This window comes from Rhinolophus ferrumequinum, chromosome 14, assembly GCF_004115265.2.
Source record: "Rhinolophus ferrumequinum isolate MPI-CBG mRhiFer1 chromosome 14, mRhiFer1_v1.p, whole genome shotgun sequence".
NCBI classification, from domain to species: Eukaryota; Metazoa; Chordata; class Mammalia; order Chiroptera; family Rhinolophidae; genus Rhinolophus; species Rhinolophus ferrumequinum.
The window spans coordinates 72,568,583-72,592,853 of record NC_046297.1 but is presented as its reverse complement, the minus strand read 5'-3'; the positions used below and the strand labels follow the sequence as shown (position 1 = coordinate 72,592,853).

Genomic DNA, 24,271 nt, shown 5'->3' with positions numbered 1-24,271 from the left:
AGGCTGGGTGTGGGAGAGCAGGGAGTGGGAGTGGGACAAAACTCCCGTGAGGGAGGGGAGGGAGAAGTCCACCGCCCAGTTCTCCCAGCACCTGGGATGTCAGGAATCGTTCGTGTGCTGAACGCCTGTCATTGTGTGCGGAGACTGGGGAAGGAACCGCGCCGCGGCTAGGATGCGCTCCGGGCCTCGGCTCCTCGTCCAGTCTTCAGGGACCGAGAGCCCGAGGCGGAAACACCGGCCAGCAGCCCCCGCCATCGTCTCCTCCGCGCTCGGTAGTGACGTCTGCCCCTTTCCTCGCTCTGTGCGTCCCTTTCCTCGCTCTGTGCGTGCCTGGCCCCGCCGCCCGCAGGCGTTGCCAGGGCGACGGTGCGTCGCTCTCCGCCCGGCGGCCGCCCCGGCCGGGCCGCATGCGCAGTCTCGGAGCCTCCCGCGCGCCTCCTCGCCCCGCCCTCCGGGACACAGTCGCGTGGCGATGACGTCCCGGGGGCCTGGCCGGGCGTCTCGGACTCCGGAGATGGAGGAAAAGGAGCTGTTACGGCGGCAGATCCGCCTCCTGCAGGGTGGGTCGGGCCGGGCTGGGGTCGCCCGTCCGTCGTTCCCCTCACCGCTCGGCGGGCTCCCGCCGGCCTCCCCAAGGGAGTGGCTCTCTCCCCGCCGTCTCGACGGCCAGGTTGGGTGGGGTGGGCCGGTAGGGAGGGTGAGGCAGGAGGTGGGGGACGTGGAGGGGCCTCCGGGCCGCCCGGCTCAGCCCCGCTGCCCGGCTGTCGCCCTTAGGGTAGTGCGGGCCCTTCCGGCGCGGGGCGGGGGTTTAGTAACCGGCGGGAGGCGGCCCCCCACCCCCACGGGCGTCCCCCAGCCCCTGGCCCCAGACAGTGGGGCGGAGGGCTCTGCTGCAGCGCGGCAAAGCCCGTCCGGGCGAGGGGCGTGTGTGTCCTCCCCTCCGGCGACGCCCGTGTTGACACTTCACCTCGTACAGCCTCACTCCTTGAGATTCCAGGCCCAGACTCCCAGGCCTCTTAAGGACTTGGAAAGTGTGTATGGGGGAGAGTCTAGGTGTGCGACCCCGCTTTTGGGTCACTTCTTGGGCTTCCATCATACCTGCCTTGAGGTGTCACCAGGTCTGGACGTGGCTGTCTTTGGGTCTGGGGGCAGGACCTGTGTTGGGGGAGAGCTGTACTGGCGGGCTGGCTACTGGTTTGTTGGTTCAGTTGTAATGCCCTGGAACCCTGCGTTGTCCCAGCCCAGGCCTGTGCCCCTCCGGCACCAGGACAGCTCTCCAGGGGCTTCCTCGGAAGAGTCCTGTGAGGGTCGTGTCAGTCCATTGCACCGGGGCTCTGCATGATCGAGCCTCTCCTTTCCTGAGGGGAGGAGGGTGACATTCTTGTCAAGTGTTGAGTGTGCCCAGGGGTGTCAGTTGTCTTACACTCATTGTCCTGTGTGCCAGGCAGGGAGCTCATTCATGTGCAGTCTTACCCCCTTTCCATCGGTGGGCAAGCCAGAGGGCCTCCATGGCTGGCCGGCCCCCTTTTTGTTGAGGCGTTACAGCATGGGGCCTTGGTGGTCTCGTCATGTTGAGTGACTCTTTCCCTCAAAGGATTGTGCACCCAGAATAATATTCCCAGCAAATAGGGGATATTATGCCACAGGGGTGCATTTTCAAGACCAGCAGCCTGAAATAGGACTGAAGTAGAACTGATGGGAAAAGGCTCATGGAGGACAGGCCTAAGAGATTTAGGCTGAAGTGTCAGGGGTTCTCAGGCAGCAGGGGCTGCTCCTCCTGCACCAGGACTTGGGTTCAGGAGTGAGGAGGTTCTGTGGGGTGTCTTGTTAGCTGAAGCCCCTCCAGGGGATTGTGGCTGATTTTCCTCTCACCTCCTGGTTAAGCTTGTGATTCTGTCTTCTCAGGTTTGATCGATGACTACAAAAACCTCCATGGCAATAGCCCTGCCCCAGGCACGTCCGCTGCATGCCGGTGGCAGCCACCAGCCTACAACAGCAACAGGGCCTTCAGCGCTCGCTACCCTCGCCCCAGCCAGAGGGGCTTCTCCCTGAGCCATGGGCCTGCCTGGCGCAACAAGTACTCCCTGGTGAATCGGCCCCCGGGCTCCTCAGACCCGCCCGGTGACTGTGCTGTGCAGCCAACCCTCGGGGCTGGGGGCGGCCAGGGTCCCCACCCCCAGCAGTGTGTCCTGGAGAGGCGGGTCCAGCTCAGTCCAGATCAGAGTATGGTCATCAGAATCAAACCGCCATCGAAGCCGGGCTTGGTGAGCACTGCAGGAGTCCCGCAGGGCTCCTCAGAAGAGTGTGAGGACCCGCCCTGGAGTGACGCCAGGCCTCAGGAAGGTGAGGGCGAGCCCCCTGGCGGGCAACGGCAGCCCTCAAGGCCAGGAAGAGCCAAAGGGACCTGCAGCACAGAGGACCCCCTCCTGGTCTGCCAGAAGGAGCCTGGCAAGCCCCGGGTTGTGAAGTCTGTGAGCAGTGTGAGTGACAGTGCCTCGGAGCCCCGGCGGACAGTCAGTGAGAGTGCAGTGTCGGTCCAGGCGCGCTTCCTGCCCTCCACCCAGCCCCAGCGCAGCAGCGTGGCCCTGGCCGGCAAGCTGGGCTCTCCCCCTGTGTCCAGGTGTGTTGCACAGCTCCTTGGGAGTGGGGCAGTGGATGCCAGCCACCCGGCTCAGCCAGTGTCCTCTGGTGCGGTGGCAGGCCCAGCTAGAACAGCTTCCGGCCCAAGGCAGGCCCGGGAGGCCTCCCTGCTTGTGTCTTGTCGAACCAACAAGTACCGGAAAAACAACTACAAATGGGTGGCTGCCTCGGCAAAGAGCCCCCCGAGCCCCTCGCAGGGCCCTCAGTCCAGAGCGGCTGCGGAGAATGTGTGCACGGCCCCCTCTGGCCCAGCAGAGCGAGTGGAGAAGCTGCAGCCCAGAGCCGATGCGGATGCCAAGCCCAGGAAGCTGGCCGTGTCCTCCACAGCCGGGGCTTCCCGCAGCAAGTACAAGTGGAAGGCCTCCAGCCCCTCGGCCTCCTCGTCGTCCTCCTTCGGTGGCAGTCGGAGGCTGGCAGCAAGGACCGTGCCTCCCAGCTCTCTCCAGTCCCATCTAGGTCCCCGCCAGGGGACAAACCAGCCGTGGGACCCAGCGAGACCCTGCTCTCGGCTTACAAAGTGAAGAGCCGGACCAAGATCATCCGGAGACGGGCGAGTGCTAGGTGTGTGGGCAGAGCCAGTGGGAGGAGGACGTGACGCCTCACCCATCACCATCTAGTCACTGCCTGGTAGGGCCTGAGCCAGCACGGAGCTTTGCGTGCGGTGGCATTAACGTCCCCAGCAGAGATGAGCTGGGTTACTGCTGAGTAAGGGGGCTCAGCATGGCCAGGGGCTTGCCTGGGGCTCCCAGCCGTGCGGGACAGGTTGGGGAGGGTGCCAGCAAGCCTTGTCTTTCTCCTGTTGGTGAGAGACCAGAGCCTGCTGGGGCGGCTTCCCTTCTGGGCCCACGGTTTGTGGACGGCTCGCGGTGTGCCGGGGCCAGGAGCTGGCCGAGCAAACCCAGGGTGCAGTGTGCCCACCAGAGAGGAAGGCTGCCCCATGGCGGCTGGGTGACTGCGTGTTCCTCTCCCGGCCTCCATCCCCATGAGTTGTGTCTGGGATCAAGCAGTCAATCATGGCGGCTGCTCCTGGCAGGGCCAGAGGGCTTACCTCAGCCATTCGACACGGTGGCTTGCGTTTTCCTTACTGGGAGGCCCCTCCGCAGGTCCTTCCCACTGTCTGACCCTGGTCTTTGGCCCCACTTGCCCAGGTAGCTGCCATTTTGGATGACACAGGCTTCCCCCACCCCCTCACTTTTCTGGGTGGCAGCCGCCTGTTTTAGGAGTATGGAAAGGGGCGCTGTGAGAGTAGACCCCTGTGGAGAGGGTTGCGGATGTCACCAGTCCCCTTCACCCCTACCCCAGCTCCACTCGGGGACTCATCGGGCCTGGGGAGATAGAGGAGACAGACTGGGCGGGGTCAAGGGCTGGCTCGGGGCCCCTGGGCCCCTCTGCTGTGTGGCCGGGAGCCAGGGGGAGGGGAGGGGAGCCCCACCAGCAGACTGGCTTTTCAGGTGGAAGGCAGAGCCGGCAGGGCTGGGACGCATGGGGAGCAGCTGGCGGCCTCCTGGGGCCGATTCCATGGCACTGGGAACCAGGAGGGCAAAGGTGGGTGGGTTAGCTGCCCGCGGTAGGGAGCCTGTCGGGAGCTGCTCGCTCTTTGTCTCCACAGCCTTCCCAAGAAGAGCAGCCCCCCACCTGCTGCCACTGCTAAGAGCCAGTTCAGCCTGCGGAGGAGGCAGGCCCCCCGGGGGAAGAGCAGCCCGGTTCTGAAGAAGACCCCCACCAAGGGCCTGATGCAGCTCACCAGGCACCGGCCATGCTGCCTGCCTCCCAGCCGGGCCCACCTCCCCAGCAAGGAAGGTATGAGAACAGGACGAAGGGTTCTGGGGAGGAGCGGCTCTGGGAAGCCCTGAGCTGGGCCCAGCTGGCTCTTCTGGGCTCTGAGGAAGCACCTTGAGTTCACCTCGGCCTCAGGCCCCAGCTGGAGAGCACTCAGCCTGGCGGGCAGTGGGGGCCATGCTGCGGGCAGGTGTGTGGCGGTCTCTCTAGCGCTCCTGTTCATGGAAGGAGAGGGCAAGTGGACGAGAGGTGGCAGCCATGCAGTCCTGAAGGGGAGGAGGCCAGGGCTCCCTGGGGCTGCTGTCTGTCCGCTGTCCTCGGCCACCTGGGCCAGCAGCACTGCCTCCCCCTCTACTGGCTGCTGCCTGTTTCTCAGGAAGCCTGAGTTGGCCTGGAGGTTGGCTTTGTCCACTTTCCGAGTCACTGGTGTTTAGTGAACAGCGTGGGGAGCGTTGTGGGGTGTGGCCTCCTTGAGCAGGACGGCCCCCTGCCTGAGGTGATGGCAGCACATTGCGGGAGCTGCTGCCAGGCTGGCACGTGCTGGGGAACCGTCGCAGCACGTGAGGGGCGTGGGGCTAGGGCCGTGGGGCTAGGGCCGTGGGCCGTGGGGAAGGGGACGTGATCACCGTGACACCGTGATGCTGTCCGGGATAACCAGCCTTCATCTGGGCGCTCCTGGTCCTGTGAAGTCCCCTCTCCCCACTCCTTTGAGCAGGTGGGTGTCTGTGCTGGTGGCTTCTCAGGTGATGCTTGTAGAGGTGAAATGTAGAGGTGTCTTGGCCCCTGGCAGTCCAGCTGGGGACTTGTGCTCTCATGACTGCACTGTGCTGTGCTTGGCGTTCTGGGACCCAGCTGCGGGCCCGTCCTTGGTCCTTGGTGGGCCCCTGGAGCTGAGGGCCTGTGTGGGAGCGGGCCGCTAGAGGGCAGGGCGTGGGCCCACGGGGACGCGAGGAAGTGAGGCAGCAGGGCGCTGGCTGCCCATCTGCCCTTCTTTGGCTGCCGCACCCTGTGTGCCAAGGCGAGTGTGGACTCCTGCAGGGTGACCGAGCAAAGGGAGCCGGATGGTGTCCGCTGGCGTGGAAACCCAGCCCCAAGGGCCCCTTTAGCCCTGCCGTGCAGCCTGGTGGCCAGCAGAGGGCGCATTTGCCCCTCTTATTCGGCAGGGCACCTTTTTCTGGTAATTGATTGCCTAATTTCCTCTTTATGTGAAAGAAAGCAGATATCAAGTAATTTGCAGCAATAACCTGCTAATGCTGGGCCAGTATCGAAACTCCCCTGTTCATTTCAAGTGGCAGATAAAACACTAATACATAATTATCCTTGCAAATTGGATTGTTTTAAATAACCACAAGGCTACGGCCAGGAGAAGCGAGCCCATCTCCCTTGAGTTACTGTTGCAGTGTAATTGCCGCGTTCAATCAATTTCCCTGGCATTAGAAATTCCATCACAATCAACATTAAGCTTTATTCGTTGTGATGGCTAAGAGCCGGGCCATTTCTCCTCTTTTTCTTAACTGGCAAAATTAATCAGGGAAAAGATTTTAAACATTTACCCGTGCGAAAGAGGTCAGCTCTGCCACTATATTGCTCAGCAGATAAGGGGGCTAATAAAAAGAAAATTGAATTACTAATGATCACCAGGAACAGAGAGTATAAACTCTGGCAGTCGTCGGTCCAGGAAAAGGGAGAATCAATTTTCCTGGGACAAGGTGCGCTCATTTTTTATTTTGGCGCATATTATCAGCAATTTAATTTGAGAGCGCATAAACAGGAGGAAACAGTTAGGGAATAATGAGCCCGGAGGTGTAACGTGCTGCAGGATATATGCTGTACACAATTTATTTGGCACAACAGATAATCGCTTTAATTGAATTCAAAACTGCATTGTTCAGCAAGCGTGGGGCCAGCCTCTTGGGGACTGAGTTGTGAAGATTCCAGCCTGACTCCTCTTGCTTTCCCTCCTCTGCCCATCCCGTCCCCTCTCCTCTCTCCTCCCCTCCCCACTCCCCGGCCCTCCAGCCCTCCCTCCCGCCTGCTTCTCTGGGCTTAGAGTCAGACTTTGGCTGGGGGGCGGCGGTGGGCGTCTTGTCTTTTTCTTCTGGGGATGGGTCCATTGGCAGCTGGAGGATTGAGAGGACACCTGAGAAAGGGTCCAGGGGAGTGTGTTTGCTGGCTGGCGGGGCTCCTGCATTGCAGCTGCACAGAGACCCCATGTAATCTGTCTCAGGGCGGACAGCGCTGGAGGAGGCAGAAGAAAACCTTTTAGAACATGCTTTCCGGTTTACCACCGTGTAATTGTGGCAATTAGAGCTCAAACTCTGTTTCCCGGAAAATAAGCCCTGGCCGGACAGTCAGCTCTAACGCGTCTTTTGGAGCAAAAATTAATGTAAGACCGGGTATTACATTGTACTATATTATATTATATTATACCAGGTCTTATAGTGAAACAAAACCAGGTTTTATTAATTTTTGCTCCAAAAGATGCATTAGAGCGGATACTCTGGGTAGGTCTTATTTTTGGGGACACACGGTAGTACACAGCCTCTGACTGCAGTGCAGGCCCAGCGTGCAGGGCCAGCCCTGGGGCTTGTTCTCCTCTGGCCACACTGGGCCCCAGCACTGGGACGCAGGCTACCCTGAAGTGACAAGCTTCGTGTGTGCCACTGCGCCTGTTTCCTGTATGCAGAGAGGGTATTGCCAAGCCCACACGCACCCAGGCCTGACTGGGAGGGAGGCCCAGGCTCTTGTCTGCGGCGTGGGGGCTGGTGGCCCACCTGACCCCTGGGTCCCAGACTAGGGGGCTTCATGGTGGCAACAGGTCACGGGATTCCTACAGCCACTGGGAAGTGTTTGCTGTCCCGTGTGAGGGAAAAGCCACTGGTGGGCCGTGGTGTCACCTCCCAGAGATCACTGGGATGGGGGCCCCCTGCCTCACCTGCCCAGGACTGTGGGCAGAGCCCGCCCCCTCTCCTCCCTCTGCCTGTGCTGAGCCAGGGGCCCTGCCTGGGAAGCCCCAGACGGCGCAGAAGGGTGGCCAGCTTGGTGGGAGAGAGTGCGGGCCTGGCGGGACGCCCAGGGTTGGGTGGGCAGGTCTGTGGTTGACAGGAAGGGCCTAGTTTTCACCCCTGTCACCAGGTCCCACCCTCTGGTCAGGTGTGCCCAGTGGGCAGGGGCAAGCAGTGAGCCAGGCTGCAGCACTGCAGCGTTACTCTGGGGAGGCAGCCCCGATCCGCTGCTGGCCTCAGGAGGGTCAGTGGGCCAGGGTGCCTTGTCCTGGGCCTCCACAGGAAGGAGGCGTTTCTCACCCACTACTTGCCCAGGGCCCTTGGGGTGGTCGGAAGCAGCAGGGTCCAGCCAGGCTGCTGGGTGGAGCGCAAGCTGGGCGGCCGGCTGTCATGGGCACGCCCCTCCGGAGCAGAGCAGCCTGGAGATGGGGAGTCATTGCCTGCCCGGGGCCAGCCTCCGGAGCGCCAGCAGCTCTCCTCTTCTAAGTTAGCCCAAGGCCACCAGTCCCAGCCTTGTGGCAGTGGGAGACCTGCAGTGAGCCCGGGACCCCTCTCCGGCCGGTGTGGTGGGCAGGGACACAGAGCAGTTCTGCCACAGACCCCGGAGTGCCCAGGTACCCACCCCGCAGCTGAGGAAGAGAAGGGTGTGCTGCATCACGGCAGCACAGGGTGCAGGGCCAGGGCTGGCAGGCTTTCCCTTGGTGTCCTTGTTCTGTTCTGTGGGTGCTCAGAAGCAGTCCTGAGCCTGCGCTCACCCTGGGATTTGCCCGAGGTGCTGGCCTTGCGTCCCATGCTTCCAGGTCTGTGATCTGGCCACGGGTCGTCCCCAAGGGCTGCTGTGCAGATTGAAGGAGCCGGCGGGCAGGTGCTGGGGGCTGCTGTGTGGCTTCCGGCACCCCCATGAGGGCTCTGCGGCCCCCCACTTGCCATGTGTGGTGGGTTTGGTTTTATTGCGGAGAACACTGTAAAGGGCGGAGAGCAGTTAAATCTGGAGCCCTGCTTTCCTAGGGGAAAAGGAAGTGCTGAATCGGGCGCTCCGTCCGAGCCTTGCATAAATTACCAGGCGTGTGGTGGCTGCACTAATTAATTATTCCACAAGAGCTGGCGTGGGAGTGGTGTGTGCTCCCGGCGCTGGGAGGCACGTGGGAGGCACCTGGGCGGGAGGCACCTGGGCGGGCTTGGAGCCTCTAGGGGAATCGTGACCTCCGCAGAGCTGGGGGCGCCCAGGCGACACTAAAGCTGGAGCCGGGGACAGGAGGGAGATGTAGTTGGGATGGCTGCGGCTCGCACGCAGGGGGTCTGGGCAGCATCCTGCCTGGGGCCTGGGGCCCCGTTGGGGATGACTTGGGCTGCTCCTATGTCTGATGACATGCGATGCTGTGCCCAGGGTGTCGCAGCCCGTTGGTGCTGTGGTGACTGAGTCAGGCCCCGCCTCCTGTGTTACCCAGCCCTGCCAGGCCAGAGGAGCCCTCAACCTGCCACTGTCGCGAGCCCACCAGCTGCTGACCGAGTGGCCCTGCCCTCCCCTTCGGCCTCCAGTGTTCTTCCTGCCCTTCGGGTCGTCTGTCCTGCCAGCTCTCCTGGGCCAGCCGGGGACAGGGGCCCGCCTCAGTGGCCGCTCCCACCAGCTGGAGGTGGGGCATGGCTTTCGAGATCCCTAAAACTTAGGACTGCTCCAAGGCTGTGAGAATGTTCCTGGGCCCCCCATCCCACCGTGGGGTCCCACCCCTCCTTCCTGCTGGGGGCTGCCCCCTCCCCCGGCCCTCCAGGAGACCCTGCCTGGGCACACCAGCCAGGCTCTCCGTGGTCTCCGTGCTGAGGCGAGTTCCTGGTGGGATGCGAGTGCCTCATGTGGGCGCCTCCTGCCCAGCGCAGGGCTGGCACGGTGGGCTGGGAGAGGGAGGCCTGTGGGGGAGGGCGCAGCCCAGCTGGTGCCTCCTACCCGCAGGGCGCCTTGCCTTCGTGCTACTCATCCCTCCCTCTGTGCCATCCCTGGCCCTGGTACGCTAATAGTCACTGACTGTCACCAAGCTCCAGGTGCTGTGCTGGGCATGTGGCCAATGGGTCCGCCTGGTGAGGCCCCCGACGGCCTGGGGACAGAAAAGCATGATGCCAGCACAGATGGGGCTTGGTGGCAGAGACAAGACACAGACCGGCCAGCTGGCTGCGCGCGCGGAGGTGGTGCCAGGCCAGGGCCAGGCGGGGCCTCCTAAGGGCCGGATGCAGGAGCCTGGGGACGGGGACGGCGCTGAGGGCATTCTGAGCAGAGTGCACGGGCCCGAGAGGGCAGGGCGGGTGGCTGAGCAGGTGTGGCTGTCCTTCTCCTGGAGTGTCCTGGAATGAAGGGACACGGGCAGGCCGAGCAAGAGCGCACCGGGCAGGAGTCCGCTTCAGAGTGGGAGGAAGCGTGTTGAGCAGAGAGCCTCTACGCTGGGCGCTGGGCTGGCAGGGAGGCAGCCGAGGGAGGGCAAGGAGCCAGGTCAGGTTTGCGGGGCGGCTGCGGAGCAGCCACTGCTGTTCCAGACCCTACTCTCGGGGCCGCCGGGCGCTGTCTGCTTCCCGGAGACGGAGCGTGAGGCTGGTGGCCCCGGGCCTTCCCCTGTGCGCCCCGTGTGCCAGCCGCAGGGCGAACGCCACTGGGCAGTAGCACTAAAGTGGGGCAGGGCGGGAGGGAGCTCAGCAGTCCCAGGCGGGACAGCAGACACAGGGAGGGGGTGCGGAGGCCCAGCCTGCCCCCACGGCCCTGCTCACTCCCAGTCCGTGAGCCGCGCCCTCTGTCCCTCGGCAAGAATCTGGTGCAGGCTGATGGCCAGCCTGGCTGCTCTGTCTGCATCCTGGGTGACGAGTCCCAGTGGGGTGTCCAGGAGCTGAGTGGGTGTGCTCCTTGTGCATGCAGATGGGGCCAGGGCATGGAGGCCGGAGTGCCAGCTGCAGTATGCATGCGCCCAACTGGTGGGCACCCCTGAGCTGTGCTGAGAGGGCCTCAGCAGGTCATTGGTGCCCCAGGATCCGTTTCCTCCTCAGCACGTCGGCCGATGAGGACTGGGGGCCACACCTTGCCCTTGCAGGGCTGAGGGCTTTGCACTTCAGGCCCCAAGACTCTGAGGCCACGGTGCGCCCTGAGCTGGACCTGAGCCAGCCTTCCCTGTCCCTCTGCCCAGTGGGAGGCTCGGGGGGCCGAGGTGGGCACCTCGCAGAGAAACTCCGGAAGTGTTTCTTGTTCCCAGTTCCCTTTAGCCTGGCTCTCCTCACTGCTTGCCTGTAAAGGGGGACGTGTGGGGTAGGGGCATCATTGTCTGGGCCTGGCTCAGGCTGCCAGCTCCACACTGCTACCCTCTGGGCTTGTGAAGGACAGGAGGGGGTGGCGGGCTGCAGAGCCCCATGGCCCCTCTTGCTGCCCTGGGCACTGGGCTGGCTGGTGCCTGTGTGTCCTTGACTCTGGGCCCTGAGGCAGTGCCCCCGAGGGCGACAAGTGGGGAGATGGGCAGCCAGGGAGCAGAGGCCAAGGGGGCTGCTTTCAAGCTCTGAGCTGCCCACACTCAGTGGGCCTGAGCCCGGACGGATTGCCAGGACCAAGGGGGTGGACGACTGGCCTCCGGTCTGTCTTGTTTCTAAAATACACAATTGTAAGGTTATAAACTTCCCCGTAAGCAGAGCTGTATTCTGCAAGTTAAGTTTGTTTTCCTCGAATTTTTTTGTTTCGTCTGGTTGTTTCTTTGACCTGTGGTGATTAAGAAGGGCTTCGTTTCCCAAGCTGTGGGATTTGAAGCCACTGTATTCGCATTTCCTGCTTTCCAGTTTAACTGCACGTGTGCAGCGGTGTGATTTCAGTCCTGTGAGGTGTGCCGAGGCTGGTGGTCTGCAGGGCCCAGGTCACGGTCAGCTTGGTACAGCTCCTGTGTGCACTGGCGAGGGTAGGGCTCTGGAGGGTAAAGTGTGTCACTCCGAGGATCCCAATCTCTGTCCTTGCTGACGGGCCAGGGAGGGACTCTGCTTTTTCCACAGTCGCCAGGAGAGATGTGCTCAAGTCTTCCACTGTCTTGTGAATTCATTCATTTCTCTAGTTGTTATTTTTGTACTAAATATTTGGAGGTCACTTTACTGGGTGCAAACCAGTTTATAATTGTATCTCCTGGTGGATTGAATCTTTTACTGTTCCGAAGTGTCCTCTTTTATATCCAGTAACGCTGCTCCTCGCTGTAAGGTCTCCTTTCTCTGGTGGGCTACGAGTAAGCTTTATTTTTATCGTCTCTGAGGCGTGTTGCAAAACGTGTCGACATGCAAATACGTGTCAGTAGAACACACGGTTACTCTCAGCTTATCTGTGTTACGTGTAGAATTTTTTTTTGTATATAGCAAATGGTTGTTTTTTAAGTGCAGCCTGGAATTGTCTAAGAAAAGATTTAATCTGTTCACACAGTGTAATTACTGATGTGTTTGGGTGTAAATCTCCTGTCTTACTACATGCTTTTCCTTTGTTCCACCTCTTCTGTGTTTTTTTCTCTCCTTTTCTTCTTTTCGATATATATTTTTTATTCGATTTCTGCTCAGTTAGCTTACTGGACGTTCTTTTATTCTTCTTGTACTGGTTTCTTAGCAGTTAGAGTGCGTTCGTCACTTACTGATGCTTAGACATTACCGTCTGATCACTTCCTAGATGGCGTCAGGGGCTTGAAGAACAGAAATCTATTCCCCCTCTTCTATCTTACCTGCTAGAGCTATCACGATTTTAATTCTCCATGTATTTTAGACTTCACAAAACATTTTATACAGTCAGCATTTATTTTGATTTACCTGTATGTTTCCTCTTCCATTTCTCTTCACTCCTTCCTCTCCTGCCTGAACAACACCTCTTCATATTCCCTTTAACATTGCAAGTCTGCTGGGGACCATTTCTCCCCATCGAGTTTGTCCTTACAGTCTTTGCTTTTGCCTCCGGCTCTGAGCTGAAACCCGTGGGCTGCAGGCCGGTCCTCAGCTGTGGTGCGGACGCGCCGTCCTGGGATGGCCGGCCGCCTTCTGCTGCCGGCCCTGGTCTCTGCTCGGCTCTCAGCAGCTGTGCTCGGTGTGCTGCGCTGTTTGCGGCTACCCCGCTTCCCTCTGTGCTCCTTCTTGAAGCTGTGGCTGGATGGTTTTCATCACTCGGAACGTTCTCAGCCACTGTCTGCCAGTTCTGTTTCGGCCCCACTCCCACCTCTCCCCGGGAGCTTAGCTACATTTTCCGTAAAACTTTTCACCACTTCTTAGACGTTTCCTGTGCCCTTCTCTCTGTCTTCCATAAGTTTTTTCTCTCCGTGCTTAAATTTGGACAGTTTATTCTAACCTATTTTCTTGTAATTTACTTATCATCTGTTCAGCTTTGTATAATCTGCTACGAAACCCAGTGAGGCCTTGGTTTTAGTTATTTTTAAATTCTAAAATTTCCATGTCTTCTTAAATAGTTTCTAGGTCTCTGCCGAGATTTGCAGTCTTGTGTTTAAGCTCCCGATCATAGCAATCTTTGTAAAGTCCACGTCCGACCACTGGGTTTTCCGGATCCCTCTTCTTTCCATGGCCTGGTTTTTCCTTCTTAGTTCTGAGTCGAGTCTGATTTGCTCATGTGTCTGGTTGCTCTGTATTGACTGGTGGTCATTGTGGAGGGAGTTCTGGCTGGATGATGTAATCTTCCCCCGACAGGGTGTACAGCCCTCCGGCAGACAGGCCTGCAGAGTCAAGGGCAGTGTGTGCCCGGGAGTGAGAATGCCCAGGCAGGCTGCCTGGGGGGCTGGCCTGAGCACAGCCTCGAGGGCGGGGGGCCTGTGCCCTGCCCTGCCCTGCCCAGGGAGGGGCCCTGCGCTGGGGTGGCTTGTGGGGCACTCAGCAGGGCTCTGGCTCTCCCTCCACGGTGCCGCCAGGGGCTCACTGTGCCAGCAGGCTGGTCCTGTAGAGCAGGGTCTGTGTGGGAGGAAGGGGGGTTGGGCTGGTGGGTGCCCACTCAGGCCAGCCCCGCAGCTAGCAGCCCACTTTCTCATCTGTAGGGGGGCCATGCTGTAGGAGTGACCTTCCTGCCCCCAGTGTGTGATTCGTGGGGAGGAAAGGTGGCTCCGAGCGTGAGTGTCCCGGTGACCTCGTGTTTGGGACCAGAGTGGCTCGACTTGTGTTCCCATGGGGTCTAATGCTGTAGGCAGCTGAGGAAGGAGCAGGGCCTGGTGACACTGGGCCTCCCCCCCACCCCCAGCCTTCATCTCTGTGCAGCTGAGGCCCCCACCTCGCCTTGCAGGGTGGCAAGAAGTGTGGTCGTGGGCTCTGGCATACCCAGGCAGGGAAGACTTGCTGCCAGGGAGCCTGCAGGCTGGTGGTGGTCACCTGGATGAAGCCGTCCCAGGACAGGCACCAAGGACAGGGCTCCCTCCAGGGTCCAGGCTGAGACCCTCTGCTTCCTGTCCTGCTGGGGTGCTGCGGGGGATGGGGGGGAGCTCTGCCAAGGGTCGGCCATGAGGGCTGTGGGCTGGGCTGTCCTGGAAAGGGGTGGGGCCGTGTGTCTCTCTGCAGAGGCACTGCTCCTCCAGCTTGGGCTTCTAGGGACAGAGTGTGACCTGGAAACAGCACCCGTTTTCCTGGGGTCTTCTGCTTTTCATGGCCTCCTGCTTTCTTGTCCCTCTGGGACCATGGGAGGAGGGAGTGGCTTCCCCAAGATTGTTTAGTGCCGGTGCTCCCAGTAGGAGGGTGCTCCCAGTAGGAGGGTGCTCCCAGTAGGAGGCCGGCACCTTTTCCAGGTGGAGCCCAGGCTGGGAGGGAGCCTGGCTTGGGGGAGCCTTTAAAGGTGCCTCAGCTCAGCTGGGCCCTGCTGGAGCCACCTGGGTGGCACCCTGCGTGGCTGGGAGTTCCCAGCGCTCACACAGGTTGCCTTCCAATTGGAAGATTGGGTCTAAATGCATAGTATTTATGGAATTTGCAAAGGAAATCTATAGCCGTGCACAACGACCATAAATCCAACAGCTTCTAATCACTAAATGTCCAGTTGCTGTTGGTTTGCCTAAGTGTCTGTCTCCAGGCCTGGCAGGAAGGAGCACTGGCCTCAGAGATCAGCCCCAGGGCCACTGTCTGCCTTTGTCCCTTGGCCTGGCCGCACCTGTTGCAGCTGTGCTAGCGGAGGGGCCGAGCAGCAGCCCTGGGGCCCGTTCGCGATGGCCTGAGGGAGCCAGGAGGCTGCAATGCCAAGGGGTCTGTGCCTGTCGCTCGCTCCCTCCCAGCTTGTTAGAGCGGCCCTGCGACACATGCTGCCCCTTGTGCCTCTCTTGCCCATCTGGACAGGGAGACTCCAGGCCCCCCACTGCCCTCGCAGTGCCAGCCTGGAGGGGACTGGAGCCTGAGAGCCCGTGTCCAGGCAGATCGCCTGGGCCCCGCCTGGGCCCCTCCTGGGCTTGGCCACCCCCCAGTGCCCACCAGCCATTCTGCAGCGCTGTGCTCTCTGTGATTGCCGAGCTGCCGGCTCTGCTCTGGCAGCGTTTCTCCTAATTGCCCTTTCCACATCAGCAGCCAAGCAATTACGTGCTGCCTGTGGCGACTGCACTCCCTGTGGTGCCAGGTGTGCCAGTAGCCACTGCGCAGAGCCCAGCCTGCTAGAGGGGACTTCGGGGGCTTGTGAGCGCACAGCCACTGCAAGCACAGCGCGTGTCTGCAGTGGCCGTGCCCATGCTGGACATAACCCCTTCCAGACAGGGTGCTGGGAGAACCGGGGACATCTCGGAGAGTGGGGATGGCCCATTTTAGGGGTGCCTCCAGAGGAGTGCACTGTCCACCGCACACGCACAGGGAAGCTGCCTGGCCCTGAACCATCGTGTGGGTGTGTGACCGGGCTGGGCCCAGGCCAGGTGCACTGTTAGCTCTGCCGACTGGAGCACGAGGCCCAGTGAGCGGATGTGGGAAGTGCCGAGTGACCAGGTGACCACATGCAACTGATTTCTGGTCCCCGCCAGCAGTCCCCCAGGGCCTCCTGCGGTGCCCTACCGCACCCTGTGCTGGCGAGCTGAGGCCCAGGCCGGGGTCTCCTCTGGTCCAACCGAAGGAAGGACGTCCCTCTCCCCACTGCCAGGCTGGTGCCCCGAGTTCCCCGAGTACCCGGACAGTACCCCGAGGGCCAGGGTCTGGGCCTTGCATGCTATCTGCTTGCAGTTTTGCAGCCATCATCCCTAGAGGGGACACACAGGGCTGGCCTGGGTGGCTGCCACATGATGTGGGACCAGCTCCTGTGGAAATCAAAAGGCAGTTTCTAATGAGCCAAAGGTAACAGAACTTCAGTCAGAGGGGTCCCCTATGGGTCCCCCAGGTGCTGTGTGCGACCGTGTTTAAAGGGGACGCGATGAGCGTGTTATGAGCACTAAGGACAATTGCAGATTCAGGCTCTGCTGCAACCAAGGGCCGTGAAGTTCATTTCAGGGTAAACTGTGCCCCGAGAGAAGTCTGGGGGGCCCAGGCCATGCGGTCAGCACTGGATCTCAGATACATGCCTAGGAGGGCACGTCCCCTCTAGTCTGACTCACTTCCATAGAAGACCCCCCACCCAGATCTGTAGGCACAGCTCCGAGCTGCAGTGCTTGTGACCGCCACTGGTGAGTGTGGTGCAGCTGTGCTCTGCTGCTCCCCTGCTCCCCTGCCTCCCCCGGGCCTGCCCATGGACACCAGTCAGATGCTGCCAAGAGCTGGCCTGTTGCCCTCCTTCCAGGCCAGCTGTTTGCAGCCGAGGCTGAGAGCCTGCCCTGCCTCCTGGGGCCGGCCGGTCTGCTCACCTGCGACCCTGTGGAGGTGGCTTTGTGCACGTGTGGAGACGTGTGAGGGTACCTGTGGTGCGGGGCAGCAGGGTCCTCTGCCCGCCGGGCTGTTGGTGCCCAGCCCTCGTGTTACAGGAGGGGCTTGTGAGCCAGGAGGATGAGGGCAGAGGGAGCGGCTCCCCACCTAGCCCCCAAGTCTGAACTGGCCCTCCGTGGGCCCCTGCCCCCATGGGCCAAAGACCCACCCACTTTACCTGGGCAGGGGCCTGGCAGTGGTGTTTGCTCTGGACGCTCTGCCTCCCCATTGCTCTGTCTCAGGGAGTGCATTGCTGCAGACAAGTGACCACTGAGCACTCTGAGCTGGCAGCATGACTCCAGCCTGTGGCCTGGGGCTCCCTGGTGCTGCACACGGGGGCCCAGGCAAGCAGCAGCAGCAGCCGGGTGGCCACACAAGGGCTGCGGGGTCCTGAGGGTTGCTGAGGTCAGGGCCGATCTCCGAAGGCAGGAGGGCACGGGCCTGCCCTACAACCCAGGGCTGAGGGGAGGGTGGGACCAGATGGGGACCTGGCCAGAGTTCTGTCTTTGGAAAGCTGGAGCTGAACCCCAGCACCCGCCCTGGGCCAGGGGCTGATTCCCCAGCTCTGACAGACACTGGCCACGCCCCACACACGTGTGTGTGCCCTCACGTGTGCCGGGGGTGCTCGTGTTGACACATCCACGGACACCCCTATGCTGTCTGGATACAGGCCCCTTGTGGCTGCTGGGGCTGCTGAGCCAGAAGAGGGTTTGGCTTTTGTCGTGTGTCAGAGGCGGACTTGAAGTGACTGGGACCTGAGTGAATCAGGTTAAGGGACATCCAACCCCAGGACATCCTGCCCTAGTGCTCTGGCTGACGTCAGATGGGGCACTGGGAGGGGCAGCGGGCCTCAGGGTGCGGCCCCCAAATGGCTCGGGTCTGCCGGGGGAGGCTGAGCACCAGCTGTGCGTCTGGACGAACCTGCGTCAAGGCGGACGCTGCTGGCCAGCACACTCCGGCCGGCATTGGCCCTTTGCTAGAAAGAGGGTCCTGGTAGTGTGAGCTGTCTGCCTGGCACTGAGCCCCTGCCCTTTGGAGCACATGGCCTGGAGGTGCGGCTGTCTCTTACTGCCGCATGCTGTGCTGGGACCCCTCCAGTTGCCTGCCATGCTGTCACTTCCACCTTCAGGGTACACCTTGAGCCCTGGGGATGTGCTGGGGCTCTCTGTGCTCTGGGCCCCACAGCTAGGGTGGGACAGGTAGGGGGAGACACTCACTTTCCCCTCTTCCACTCCATAGAGCGATGGTGGAAAGGGAAGGGAAGACCCACCCCCCATAATCTATAGCGACTGTCAGGGAGCAAACTACTCCCATTTCATACAGGCGGGTCAGGTGTCAGCACGCGATCGATGGCTCGCGCACAGTAATTATAGGAACTAGCGGCTCGTGTTGCTTGAGTGAGTTTAAGCAGAGCAGGGTCTCAATCTTTCCTCTAATAGGGCCCTGACAGTCTGCGGTGCTGGCACTGCGTCCAGGCGGCAGTGTTGTCATTTAACACCAGGTAGCGTGGGACAGCAGAGAACACGCCTGCCGTGGGACAGGCGGCTGACAGCGGTTGTTTGTCATCCCCGTGCTGCCCACGCTCCTCAGGCTGCAGTGCTGTCAGCTGATCCGGTGACGCGTGGCCCTGTCGGGCTGCACTGTGATTTGATAATCAGTAAGTGTTTGTCAGAGGCCCACCCCGGATCAGGCGACCCCTGGATCCGACGACCGGGCGCTGCAAGGCTGATGACGAGTGCCTTCGGGCCGTGGGGACTCTGGTGGGAAAATCCATAGTTGGAGCCTGTCCTGTCGTGTAGGCCTGAGGCTAGGAGCCAGGCAAGCGGAGCCCTCGTCCTCCCCAGGAGGCGCTGAGTGGCCCCCGCAGGGCCCTCAGGATGGGCCTGGGCAGTGACACCGATCAGACCCCGCCTCCTCTAGGACCTGGGGTCCTCCCGCACCTCTGTCGGGGTGTGTGTGTGTGTAAGAGAGAGATAGAGAGAGAGAAGGAACACGTGTCCACCATCTACTCCACGCCAGCTTCGTGCTGATGATGGTCAGTAACTTCCTGCGGCCACCTACGTGAGGAATTCTGGCAGGGCCCTAGCCAGTCCCATGGTCCTGTGGGCACTGAGCTGGGCGGGGCCTCCGCGGGCCTGGGCGGGGCCTCCGCTGCCCTTGCGCCTTGCCTGGGCCACCACTGCAGACAAGGGCTGAGGCGTCTGATTGCAGCAGGGCTTTTCCAGCGTTTGAAGTGCTGGGAACCATCAAGCCCAGGAAAAGTGAAGTGATTTATTAGACTCATAAAAATTCATACTTTGTGATTCCAGTCATCCCACGTCTGAAGCTTGTTAGAGCAGGGTCCCTGGCAGCTCCCGCTGTGCGAGTGGTGGGGTGGGGCATTCGCTGCCTCCTGCGTCGGCTGCCATCGCTGCTCATTTGGAGGACTAGACGGGCCCCTGCCAGCACATGAATAACTGTTCCTGGGGTGGGGACTTTGCTATAGTTTTGTGGCTGTGTTCTCGTAGGTGGGAGCAGGAGGGCCAAGCCCTGTCACCTGCGTGCTTCCTGCACCCGCGGGGCCTGGGCTGGGACTGGCCAGGGCTAGCTGGGCGCCAGGGAACTGCACACAGTGGGGCGCAGGGGTGGCAGCAAATGAGCAGTGCACCTGTATGAGAGTACCGGTAGAGTCCAGCCAGAATCCCTCACTTCAGGGGCAGGTGGAGGTCTGGCGGGGGGCAGGTGGAGGTCTGGGGGCAGGTGAAGTCTGCAGGTATGTGTCCAGCAGTCTTTACAGGATGTGGTGGCGTGACCTCCTCTGTGGCTTCCTCCAGGCTGCAGGCAGTGGGAGTCGAGACCCTCTCCATCCTTCCTGAGAGACCCCCTAAGCAGAGGCCCCCTTGGACCAGCACCTGCCTGGCCCAGCCTGGGCTCCATCCTCCTGGGCATGGGGACAGGTCACTTTCCTTCTCTAGGCCTCAGTTTCCTATCTGTGCCCGGTCAGCTGTGCTGTGCAGTGGGCACTGTGGGTTCTGTCTAGAGGTCTGGGGGCGGCAGCTGCTTCCTCACTGGCAGCGGCAGGATCCCCACTGCATGCCAGGGCCCCTCGTGGGGCCATCAGCATCTCGCAGGATGGGGGCAGGGTGCCGGTCAGCACAGACCTCCCGCAGCCCCTTGCCTGCTGACGAGGGGCGTGGGCAGGCGCCCCGCAGCCCCCTCTTCTCGGTGTTGGTCAGTGAAGAGCAGCCTGGTCTCCCGGGAGAACCTGGGACGCTTTCTAAGCCGCTAAGTGTGGGCTGGCAGAGAGGCTGGGCAGTTCCCTGAGGAGCTGAGTCCCAGCGAGGGCTGTGTCTGGGGAATGTGTGGGGCTCAGCTCACAGGTCTGGACAGACGGGCAGGTGGTTGTGGAGGTCTGGGAGGCGGGCCAGGAGGACACATGAGGGAAACCCTCACTGGAGGGTGGGCTGCAGACGGGTCCCCCGGTCTCCAGGTTGGGAGGCCCTGGGCACCACTTGAGAGCACTTGTCATGTGGATCAGACGTCCCGCTTACCGCACTAAATGTATGTGAACCACACACTGTAGTTAAAAGACGGAGGCTTTTACAATCAGACTGCAGAGAACGTAACCCCAATCTGTGCCACTTTTAAACATCAGAACCCAGAGAGGTGGAAAGTGATGGGCTGTCCACAGCGAAGCTGGCATTGTTACACGAGGGACAGAAAACGGATTTTAAGGCCAGAGGCCACTCAAGAGACAGAGAGGAAACCCTCACAGCTGGGAGAGGTTCAGGCCAGCAGGACGAGGCGGCAGGCTGAATGGTGGGGCTCTGGTAGTGGCCTGGCCGGGACCAGGAGCTCTGCCCCGCTTTGAGGCTGCCCTGTCCCTTCCGTGTGGTGTGCTCTTGGGTGGGTTATCTCACTTGTGACCGTTTCCCCGTATACTGGGGGCGCTCGTACAGCTCATCTTGGGTGGAGGGAGGACAAAGTGAGGTGTGGGTAGAGCCAGCATGGGGGCTGTCACCTATCCACCACCACTCTCCTGGGGACCCTTAGACAAGGCTTGGACCCCCATTACCAGATGCCTTTCTTTGGGCTCAGACCCCCCCAAGACCAGGACCCCCCTCTGAGTGCCCTCAAGAAAGTGCCCATCCGGGAGTGGTTCTGTCTAGGTGGCCTCCTTAGCAAGCGTCTAGCCCAAGAATTGGCCATAGAGCTGGGCAGGGTGAGCCCAGGCCAGGCAGAGAGCCGTGTGATGGGTGCGGGCTGACCATCTGTTCCTTCTGGAAGGCTGGCTGCCCACTGGGCTGGAGAGGCACAACTCCCGAGGGGCTGCCACCCGTGAGCTGAGCACAGACTCCTGCCCTTTTTCTTGGGACTGGAGCCCGGCAGCCCCACAACAGAGTGGCATCTTGTCTTGGGGGGGCCCTGCCTGTGCCCCTGACACCTGCATGGGGGAGCAGGCCGAGTACCCTGGGAGCAAGGGGAGCGTGGTGGCTTCCTGGGGTTGAGCAGCCATTTCTGTGAGTGCCCTGCCCGCCGCCTGGGGCCTTTGCCAAAGCTTTCCCACATGATGGGACTGGGGCCAGGGAGGGAGAGGGATAGTCCAGCCCAAGTGGAGAGATGGCCAGGTTGGCCCTCAGCCTCCAGGTAGGACCCTGCTGCCCACCCCGAGCCAAGGGGGCAGGTGGGGTAGCCGCACAGCCCTACAGAAGCGGGCTGCTGGCAGCTTCCACACAGTCCCACGGCTGGGCCCCATTCCAGCAGTAACTCCCAGCAGCACGGATGGGGTGGCATCTGGGGTCCCCAGCCCTGCATCTGCAGTCATGTCCAGCCTGGCTGAGCGCAGAACCAAAGAACCTGGGGATGGAGGTGGTGAGGTGCCAGCATGAAAGTCCCAGTGGGTCCTGGGGGGGCTGGCAGGAAGGCCATCGGAGCTGGAAGTGCCCGCACACGTGTGTCTGTGCCCGGTACAGCTGCAGTTGGAGGCTCAGGTGCAGAGTTGCTGGGGTGTCCCGGGGTCAGCGCGGGGACCCTAGGCCAGCCTCTGCTTGGCAGCTGCTGCCGTAGAGATTGGGGAAGGACAGGCCTGAGCCTGGGCGGGGAGGTGGGTGGGGACACAGGGAGAGGGCTCCTGGGGATCCCCATCTGGAGCACCAGAACCCACAACCCCCCAACACCTCCTTCCTGGCTGCTTCCTGCAAATGGCGCTTGTCCATGGAGCCTGTCCTAGTGACCCCTGGGGTATGCCCACCCTTCCTCAGAGTCCAAGGGTCCTTTTCACCCCCAGATATGGCACTGGCTTCACCGTCTCCAGGACCGTATTGGTCACCGAGGGGACAGCTTAGATGGGGCCAACTTTCAGAAATGCCCTGATGGACGGGCAGTGTCCAGAGAGTGGGGGCACCGCTGGTTGTGCCGAGAGGAGCAGGTGTGCGGGCTCCTGCTGGCAGAGCCTCCTGCCCCAGGAGCAGCGCCTTGCCTGCTGGCCTCCTCGGAGACTGTCCTGTTGACGCGGCATTGTTCTGTATCCAGGAGTGGCCCTGCAGTCCCGCCAGGCCGGCCTCTGCACACATCTTGGATGTGCGGCTGGGTTTCTTGCAGAAGGAAGAGCAGCAGCAGCCTGAAGACCTCAGGTGTGCCTGCTGTTCTGTTTCCATTTCTGTGGCCCTTTTTCCAAGAGCAACTCAGCCGCCATTGGGGAGAGGCTGCCTGCTGGAGCCCCGCTCAGCCGAGGTCCCGCACGTGGCTCCAGAGTGCAGCCCACCTGCAGCCAGGGGGAGAGAGAGCTGCCCGGCAGCCCCTTACCCGCCCTGCGCTGGGCACCCACAGCCCAGCCTCAGGTGGGAAGGTGAAGCCCTGGAGGTGCGTCCTGGGCTCAGCCCCTCCTACTGGCGCTCTGGGGACCCTTCCCCAGCTCAGGCTCTGTGGGCCCCTTGCTCCCCACCCTCTGTCCAGACCCACGGTCTTGCCTGACCCAGCCTGTCCTTGTCCTCGCGGTAGAGTCGGACTGGGATGAGGTGTGACCTCAGGTGGTGCCCCTCAAGGCCAGAGGCAGTGTGGGGCAGGCTCTCCCTGGGCTCCCAGTAGCCCCCAACCCACCTCCCCCTTCCGCCAGCTGCTCAGTGCTCTCCTCTGCTGCTCATTGTCCTAAGACCTGGGGCCCTGCTGTCTGGACCCCACCCAGGTCCCTCCTGCTTCCTCTCGCCCTTGGTGTCACGGCTGGGGACACTGCCCCTGAACCCGGCCCACTGTGTGCGCCCACGACACCACTGAGCACCTGCATGTAATCACAGCTGATCAGGCAGTGATTTGGACGCCTGCTCTCCTGGAGAGCCAGTCCGGTCAGGGCCCGCCTCCCTGGGCCCAGGAAGAGGCCTTGCAAGGAGTCCCCGCTGCTTGCCCGTGGCCCTGGTCACCAGCCTGTGCTCCGCTGTCCCCACGCCCCGCTGGGAGGAAGGGTCAGGTGGCTGTGCCTTCGGGCGTTGCTTTACCTGCAGCGCCCCCGTTGTGTCTCCTCCCGCCTGGTCCTCAGAGGCGTAGGAAAAGGTTTCGGGACAGAGGTGGGGAGCCCAGTTGTGGGCAGTGCAGGTGTTGTCTTGTGGCCTCCGTAGCTTGTTGCTCTGCTGGCTTGGTTCTGGAGGCCCCGTGTCCCGTGTGTGGCCCGTTGCCGGGTAAAGCCCAGAGGCTGGTGGATGGGAAGCTGTGGGGTACGGTCAGGGCTCACCCTGGGGGGTGGGCCTTCTGCTGTCTGTCCCCTCCCTTCTTGCCAGGCCTATCGTGCTTCTGTCCACATGCAGGGAGTTGGACAGAGAGCTGGAAAGCCACCGGGGACACTCCCTTGGCCCCAGGCTCGGCTCGTGGGGCTGGTTTTGAGAGCAGCTTTCTCTCTCCTGGTCGGCGGCCTCAGGCGGTTCTTTGCACAGATGAGCAGTTCTGGTTCCATCTTCTCCTCACTCATTAAACAATTGTGAAATTAGTAACTCATTTTCCTCCTAGTTATTTTCCTTTGAAGTTCCATAAAAATCTGAACTCCCTCTCAACTCTCGCTGCACAATAAAACAGAGCGAGAGTCGTGACCTCTGTCTGATGGGCTATGCCATCTGTGGTGGCTCATCAGAGGAGGGGGGCTGGGAAGGGCGCAGCCCCCTGCTTCTTTGCCACAGGCAAATGTGGGGGGCCACAAGAGGTGCATCCCCTGCTGCCACAGCGGGGGCACAGAGGGCAGTGCGTGCTCCGGCCCAGCCAGACCTCCCGGGCTCTGCCACCTGATGGCTGGTCTCCAGTAGGGCTCCCCCACCCCACCCACGGCCTGCGAGCGAGCAGGACACGGAGGCCGCGGCCCTGCTGATGGATGGGCTCATATCCCATTCAAATATGATGCCAGCAGTTTTTTTGTAGTTTGTCTTCCATTGCGGTAGTAAAGTTTTTAATTAGGAAAGCTAATGAGATCGATTAGTCATTAGGAGTGACCTCTGCACGGCAGGGCGGAGAGGGCTGTGTGTGCCGGCCTGATAACACCGTGCCGGGCATCGCTGCCATAAAGGCGCCAAGGGTTTGATTTGAGTGAAATGTGCCACAGGGAATTCATCATGCGGAGAAAAAAATTACAACCCTGGGAGTCTGTAATGAAGGGAATTAAACCAACATCCTATCTAAATAACATGATTATCTACACAAACCCTCAGCCAGCCAGGAGGAATGGAAGAGAGCCTGCCTGGCGGAGTGCTGCTGGGCCGCCCTCCCAGCGGGCAGGGTCTGGAGGGGAGAGGGGAGCGGGAGGGGGGCTGGGGAGAGGGCTGCAGGCCTGGCTGCCCACAGGTCTGCGCACACAGCCTCCGGGGCAGGCCCGGGGGGACCTTCCTCCTTCCCAACTTTCTGGCCCCCATGCCCACAGCACGGTCTTAGGAGCCGTCACTGCTGCTCGGGCTATCTGTCCGTCCACCCTGCTGAGCTCTCTGTGCCCTCCGTACTGGCACCCTGACGGTTCTCTCCAGGGTCACTGTCATAGTACTTTTGCCCATATCCGAGCTGCCCATTGGGGA

At 61.4% G+C, this 24,271-nt stretch overlaps 1 protein-coding gene across 1 annotated transcript in view; it reads left to right on the top strand.

The window, feature by feature from the left end:
• The first annotated feature begins 441 nt into the window (after positions 1–441).
• The window catches only part of ZC3H3 (zinc finger CCCH-type containing 3), a 63,171-nt gene continuing 39,341 nt past the window's right edge, over positions 442–24,271 (top strand). Inside the window, 4 exon segments of the mRNA XM_033126721.1 lie at positions 442–560; positions 1,906–3,033; positions 3,036–3,201; positions 4,250–4,440. Coding sequence (XP_032982612.1) covers positions 473–560; positions 1,906–3,033; positions 3,036–3,201; positions 4,250–4,440 — 1,573 coding nt within the window. The 5' untranslated portion in view covers positions 442–472.